An 8002-nucleotide genomic window follows, 5' to 3' on the forward strand; every position below is an offset into this window, starting at 1 on the left:
AGAAACTTATTTATCAATATATTATCTACTGGGTATCATCCCCACCAGGGTTTTCCCTTGGCTAGGGTTTCCCTAATTAACAAAATATGGTGTTATGAGTTATCTTTGTTCATGGTTACTATTACTATTTAACATTACTTTATTACTTTTTTATGTATGGTTTAAAGTAAGAAATAATATTGAGTTAGCAACTAAAGTTTGTAGATTACTGATTCAAACTCCCCCCCCTCTCTCTTAGTAATCTCCATTTCTAACACAAAGAATTTATGATCTAGAATTCATTAGTCATATAATGATCAAGCTAGATAAAGTTAGGCTATTGAAATGAATAACCCTGATTATTGAGAGTATGAGTATCCTTCTATATAAAGAGGTATTATGATACTTCATTAGAGGCAACCTTGTATACAAAGTTTAAAATATTGATATTAGATTCAACAAATTAAGAAGAAAGTTTAAGGAAAAAATCATTATAATAAATTCTTCTCTATAAGAAAGAAGTTTGAGGTGAAAACCCTTGTTCCACCCTCTGACATGGTTTATAGTGGATATTGTGTAAGTTACTACATGATTCTGTTGGAAAATATCATGAGAGCTGATGATCTTTGATTAATGTATTTATGAGGTCATTATTGTAAGGTAGTGATCATAACAATGGCTTTACATGTTATCATGATGGACTGCATTAAGTTGTTGTCTCAAAATATGCCAGACAAATGTATTATGTCCCATTATGTGCCAAAGATCATGATACTACATTTTTTATTATTGAGTTCTTGATTTATTATCATGATAGACTTCATTAACTTGTTGTCATGGAATGTGTCCAAGATCATGATAACTAACATATCATGATAAACTACATTAAGTTGACATCCTAGAGTGTGTCAGAGATCGTGATCTAGTTGTCATAATGGAGATGATTTTGTTGTCCCTAAGATGAATGTTGTTATCTGATAGACTACATTCAATATTGTCACAGAGTGTGCTAGAAATAAGATAACTCATATATTTATAGGATATGATTTTCCTATTGATAGGGATCTTGGTGTTAATAATAGTGCTCATATCACAAGAATGTGAGATTGATAAAATTGATCAGAATCATATCACCATTTTGTGAGACTTCAATGTTGTTTAAATCCTTCCTCACTAAGAGGGAGTGTTGATGAAATAACATCAATCAGATTATATCTCATTTGATGGATATATGTTGATATCCTTAAATACGTCATTCCAAGAATATCATATTAATAGATGATATCTCTCTATATTATTGAGAGCATAATGTGTTCTATAACAATCCTCTCTAGCTAAGAGGGAGTGTTAATGTTGTAGCTTCAATTAGATTGAATTGATCTAGAGTTTATGCCCAATGGCTATTGGTTAAAAATTATTAACTCTAGTTTAATAATGTCTAATGGAAATTAACTTACCATAACTAATATTGTTTAACATAGAGACATGTCTATTCTACACACACACACACACACACACACACACACACACACACACACATTTGTATCTACACTTGGAACACACAGAAATAATGGCAGTGTTATTACATTTGCAAAAAATGATCCTACAAAACTAACAATATTCATCTCTCCTCTCATTTTTTGTATAGAGTCCCTCCACAATAGAAATGAGTCCACCTAGTCACCTTTGGCTGCAACAAAATCACGAATGTGTTCCACCAACTCCAAAAATATATTGATTCCATCATACCATTCGATCCTAACACATTATTCCACAATCCCTCTCACTTTAGGTTTGCTTCCAATTTCCAATTCCCATTTGCATAGTTTTTTTTTCTCTATATTTTTTTCTACCACAAAATCAATAGAAAACATGGATTGAATTGTGTGGTCACTACAATATCTTATATTGGAAGTTAATCGAATCAAATCAATAAAAAACATTTGTTGAAATAAAATAGTTTTGTTTTAGTGCATTTTGATTCACCCCACCCTCCACATGATTTTTTTTCTCTATATTTTTTTCTACCAAAAAATCAATAAAAAACATGGATTGAATTGTGTGGTCACTACAATATCTTATATTGGAAGTTAATCAAATCAAATCAATAAAAAACTTTTGTTGAAATAAAATATTTTGTTTTAGTGTATTTTGATTCACCCCACCCTCCACTCTTTATGTCCATATATATGTTCAACAAATGACATCTAGGGGACCTTTGACCTAGGACAAAGTCATTTTGGGTGCTCTTCAACCTTCGAAAAGGGTCCAATTTTGGACTCTCTAACTATCAAATTATGAGAGTGGAAATTCATCCTTTGTGTTAGCCTAGTTCAAAAATCCAAACAAGATTCATGAGGAGAGGTATAAAAGTAGGCCTAACCCCCTCATTTGAATGATGATGGACATTGATTATCAAGTTTCCTATGCTATTCTATTAAGAAAATAATCAATCATTCTCAATGGAATGAAGTAAGGAAGTAAAGCTTCAAATCTCAACCATTCATGATCACATACATGATCAACCTAGTTTTTGAAGTCAATTCTACGAATCAACATGAACATCTTCATGGAGATTTTGACACAAGAGAGGATCTTTAAGGTATAATATTTAATTCCATAAATTCAAATTAGATTTAGTCTCTACTACAATAACAACATATTTTGAATTCAATCATATTTCAATTATATTTCATAGTTAATTCCAAAACCTTGATTTGATCTAAGTAAACTTCCATGAGCCCAAAATTTTCCTTTTATGCATGTGCAAGTGATGTGATTATTAGACATGAATTTGGAATTAGATTGAGCAAACAAAGACTTATAAATTGGACTTTTGCATATTCAAAAAAGTAGGCTCAACATCACTTCAAGCAATTTGGTTATGGATATTTTTTTATGAAACTATTGAGGAAAGTTCTAAGACACATAGTGAATCTAGAAATATTAGTTTCATGCACATTTGATATTCGTGGGATGTCAACCTCATGCTTGTAGCCCAAATTTCAAACATAGGTTTCTTTCATGTCTGTTCTTTCCATATCTATAGCTTTTTCTTCATATTTGTGTAGTGGCTTACTATCCATGTATTTAAACCCTCAGTTTTTCACCTTTTGCCTTAGATCTAGTACCCAATTTACATATTTACAATATGATATTCAAATCACTCAAGATGATTGATGGAACTACCTTGTGCCCAATCCCTCTAAATCCAATTTTAGGTTGAATCGCGTGAATCAAATCTCATTTAATTTAATTTATTTCATATAATTTATTAAAAGTATCTTTTTAATATAATAATTTATTTGTGGTACTTTTAGATTTCAATTAATAATTTTAAATATTCATTCCTAAAAAATTCTATAAATTGTTTTTTAATAAAATAAAATAATCATTTACTTGCTTTAATAATTTTCTATATTTTTAGCATTAATTACTCTAACATTCTTATTTATGAACTGACTATGTTCCTATTGCAACCTTGTATACATGTCTTTTTGTTAATAATAGTAATTTTAAAATAGATGAATGATTTTTTATTTTATTTTCCTATGAAGGGTTGATGAGATGTTGGTGTAAAATCTATTAACTTATACAATTTTCAATAATATAAATTTTTCAAAAATAAAATTGTAAATGCTTTTATGAACCCAAACAATTTAGAGAGAATCTAACACTATTTTGAAACAAACAAAAGAAACATTGAAACAATCTACAAGGGTATTGGTGAAAAAATGTTTCTAACAAAATCAATTACAATGTGGGTTGTTGTAAATAAGAGACTATAAACTTTTCAAAATTGAATAAAACTTAAAGATATTATAATTTTTTTATATTTGATTTATTATATTTTTAGTAGATAGATAAGGAACTGAATTTCAAACCTCTCATGTGTTCTACAACACAGAGTGATGTGAAAAAATATTGAAAAATAAAATTGTGTTAGAAAATGAGTATATCACTTGAATTGAGAATAGACATATCACTAAGAAGGTTGGTAGTTCAATGATAAGAAGTTTTAAGTTTTACTAAAGTTCAATTTAATAGAGCAGGACTCAATTAGAACCTCCAGATCGTATAGACTGCTCACCAAAAAATTAACATACTATTAAAATTATTTTAAAATCAAATTATTTCTATTATTTTATTTTTTATTTTAAGCAACAAATCTCTTATTACTAAACAATAATTCTATATTCTGTAATTTTTTTAATTTTTATTTCTTCAAATTTTAAAAATAATACACTAGATCTAACATCTAATTCAAAGTTTACTAATATATTTGAAAAAACTTAAAAGCTTTATTTTATTTTAGTACTATCCTATCAAAATTAATCTTACCAATCCTCATGCATAAAATAGTTACTAAAAAATATTCTTACCAGCCCTTCTAACGCATGAATGCATATATCAATAAAAATAGACCCAAATAGATTGAGAAATTCACTTTGCAACTATCAAGTAAATTCTGTTCTTAGTCTTACTAAGCTTCGCTCAAATGTAACATATAAAAACCAGAATGAAAAAACTTGAAAATTTCACTATACAATTATCATATAAAAGCCATCTTAGCAATCCTTAAATGCTAATGTAGAGAAAGAGGCTAGTCTCGTCCACATCATTGTTCAGATAAAAACATTGTTGTACGAGGTAGTGTCAAATGTCCATGCTAGCACATCTATATTTCAACAACAGCAGTTACATACCATAGTTCTCAATCATGGACTAGTTTCAATTCTGAAGCGATCCAGAATGCTCTTGCCCTTCAAACTCTGGTTCCAGAATGCTGTCATATATTCTTCATATCTATATCTTCTGTATAGAGCCCGATGCTCCACATCCACCATGGATGCAGCAGGGCCAATGAAGGTATCCAACGAAGGCGAATAGAAGGTGGGAATAGATATCCTTGCACAAGTTCCATTTGTCACAGCCCTGTGCTCGGTGCTTTTAAATCTTCCATTGCTTACAACCTGATCAAAACTCACACAAAAACAATTCAAAATCCAATCTTCCTCAATAGAATTCCGAAAAGAGGGAAAGTATGTATACTGTAAATAACATTCATAGCTCTACAAACCTGAAGTTGATCAGCCACATTTACCACAAAGGCACTGGGTATTGATTCTACTGCAAACCATTTCCCATCTTTAAGCACTTGCAGGCCACTCACATCTTGCATAAGAACAGTAATGCCACCTGGATCTGAATGAGGTGCTATGCCAAGCGTAAGATCTGGATTTGGGCATGCGGGATAGTAATTTATCTGCAGCGCCTGGGTATGCTTTCCTAAGATTACATTCAAATAATCAGAATCTTGTCCCATGGCTTCAGAAATCGCAGCCAGAAGCCGTAGAATCAGTTCTCTGATCTCCTTACAGTACTCCCCTGTAACCTCTCTGTTTTAAAAAATGAAATGAGAATTGAAAAAGAGTTAGAAATTTTGTTTTGATTAGATTTTCTGTTACTACCTGTAAAGTTCTGGTTTCTGAGGCCATGTATTGATAAATTCCTCCAGCGGATGGCACAGGTGTCTTAGAGAATCCTTCCAGTTAAAGAATTTATCTTCGGTGACATTGAAGCTTGTTGAAACCCTAACTGGTTGCCATGGGTCCTCTGAATAGAGAGAAGCCCTGTGTTCCACAGGCATTTCGAAAAACTCTCTAGCAATGTCCATCATGCTTTTCATCAGAGTTTCTGGCACTCCATGGTTAATGATCTGAATGATTCGTATTGACTTTAGGCGATACCCAAATAAAGGAAAAAAGAATAAAAGAAAATCTAGGTTTTTACCTGGAAGAAACCCTCCTCCTCACATGCCCGCCTAATCTGATTGACTACCTTTGTTCTATGAGGCCCATCCAAATCTTTGATATCTATCACTGGAAATGAGTGTGTATGACAGACCTGGGACATGTCGGGACGTTGATCCGGAGGAAAGACATACTTGTCCGGGACATCAAGATGATTCTGCCCATTACACAGGAGTTTCTCCACAGCTGTAGATGGCATCTTGTACTTGATGGGGGAAAAATGGGAAGAAGATTAGCTAAAGCCTAAAATTGTTCTGGGATTCAGATATGCTTACATTTTTAGGCTCAATTGCTTTGAAAGTGACTTAGGTTGGATCAAATAATATATGGGCGAAGTAGAGAGCCATAGAAAAGAACCTCCATTATTTGGAAAGGCAATTAAAATACTACACAAAAGTTCCCATATTGTAGAAGACGTGTCTATATATAAATTATTGTGGCTAATTTGTCTCTTTTTGAACACTATTCAAAGTTGTCCGTGTTTCCCATTATCCAAAGTTGTCTGTGTTTCCCATTTATTTTATTTTTATAGGTAGTTGAAATGTATTTTTCTTAACATTGTAGATGTTGACATGTCCAAGGGTACAGAGTACCAACAGAATTCTTAGTAGAAGAGAAAAGAAGGCCAGTTGAAGCTGCAGTCAATTTCTTAAGAAAGGTCTTAATGTGGATGTGGCTATCTTCCATTCAAATTGTACAGTTGACTAATTTTCAAAAAATCGTAAACATAATGGTTTTCGTAAAAATTTCAGCGTTTGATCTTTATGATCTGCACAGTTTGTAGTTGAAAATTACAAAAAATTTAGAAAAAAATCACTACGTTTTTGTGAATCTGAAAAAAAAAAAAAATTTAGTTTGTTTTGTCTTTAATGTATTTTAGATGGAGATTAGCCTGTCTCAATTCCTATGACATGCCAATCTTCTGTTTTATTGTTAACCTGAATTCATGTATATATCAATTCTGTAGTTGTATGCTGGTAGTAAATGTTATTATAATGCTTTTTCTACCCTATAGTTTCGTTGATGTTGAATGTGTGCTTTTATTTCAGTAATTTGTTGTTTTTATTCTTAGATAAAAGCAATAAATTTACAGCTACAGTAAAATTAACCAGGACAGTCACAAAAGTAGACTGAATAGCATTCTAAACCACAAGAAATAAATAAATCCATTGTAACCTAAACCATAAGAAATGAAATAGATCAATCACAAAAGCTACAAATATTGTTGCAGCAGGAGACAGCACTAGTAGTAGAGGCTGATAAGAATATAAAACAATTACAATTGCAGCTACAGAGTTTCATTAGAACACGAGCAAGTTTATATCCATTGATAGCAAATCCAAACAGCACATACCAGTGGCTGGAAATTACATCAGTCAAATAAGAGCACATATCCAAAGGGTATCTTTCAGGCTTTCAATTGGGCTTTAGCTTCAATTTAACTTTATCTTCAACTTTGGATGATCAAATAAGAGCACTTAATTTGTTCCATTTTACACTACTAAGCCTACAACACCATTTACAACTAAGATGGGTTGAGAGAGCTCAAGTTGGGAGCATTTTTCTATAGACTGATTAAAGAGGTAATGCACAGAAGTTTCAGTTATTAGGTAAGAAGGTTAGCATGGCAAGGTGTTAGACACAAATCAAATACAAGTGAGACAAATTATTTGAATGTGTGGAAATGGAGATTTATCTGGGATTAGCTTATATTGTATCTTGACTCGTTGCCATGTTTTCCAATTTAATTCAACCAGATCTTAGATGTCACCAAAAACTTTTCTTTTTTTTAATTTTTTATTGAATAAAGCAAAAAGAATAAAATACAAAAGAGTCAATCAATAGTTCCAAAAGCTCATACAGTGAACAGCATGGCCAGCAACTAACCGGCTCTAAAGAGCAACAACAACCGGCTCTAAAGAGCTACAACCAAACAAAGACCATGTTAACATAACCAGCTCTAAAGAGCTACAACCAAACAAAGAACATTACAGCTTGAATGTTAACATTCGTTGAAGCTCCTTCAAGCAAAATACATCTCTTTTGAAAAACTGTAGCAGCTGGTATTTAATTCTGTCAAGCTGGTTACTAATCTTCAACTGGGCCTTAGGTCCTCCCTGCAAAAGGTTTCACAAAAAGATTGTCTGGAAAATGATGTCAGAATAAAACTGAAAAATTTCTCCTTCAAGATGCATCTTAGAATTAGAAAA

At 31.8% G+C, this 8002-nt stretch overlaps 1 protein-coding gene across 1 annotated transcript; it reads right to left on the reverse strand.

Moving 5' to 3' along the window:
- Positions 1-4414: 4414 nt before the first annotated feature.
- On the reverse strand, positions 4415-6173 carry LOC149544961 (protein DMR6-LIKE OXYGENASE 1-like). The gene is made up of 4 exons (XM_089795496.1): positions 5773-6173; positions 5451-5698; positions 5060-5378; positions 4415-4952 (listed from the first exon to the last, which is right to left on the reverse strand). The coding sequence occupies exons 1-4, from the start codon at positions 5989-5991 to the stop codon at positions 4698-4700; spliced, it is 1041 nt and encodes a 346-aa protein (XP_089651622.1). The 5' UTR covers positions 5992-6173; the 3' UTR covers positions 4415-4697.
- Between the last annotated feature and the right edge of the window lie 1829 nt (positions 6174-8002).

This window comes from Cupressus sempervirens, chromosome 8 (genome assembly GCF_028749045.1).
Source record: "Cupressus sempervirens isolate cs-2001-9-10 chromosome 8, ASM2874904v1, whole genome shotgun sequence".
NCBI lineage: Eukaryota > Viridiplantae > Streptophyta > Pinopsida > Cupressales > Cupressaceae > Cupressus > Cupressus sempervirens.

Bases quoted from the DNA above. Each gene is read 5' to 3' on its own strand.
- LOC149544961 (XM_089795496.1), bottom strand. From the start codon at position 5,991: ATGCCATCTACAGCTGTGGAGAAACTCCTGTGTAATGGGCAGAATCAT. The intron at 5,379-5,450 runs GTAGTAACAGAA...TTTTTAAAACAG, and splicing joins CAGAAACCAGAACTTTACAG to AGAGGTTACAGGGGAGTACT. The intron at 4,953-5,059 runs GTTTGTAGAGCT...AGTTTTGATCAG, and splicing joins ATGTGGCTGATCAACTTCAG to GTTGTAAGCAATGGAAGATT.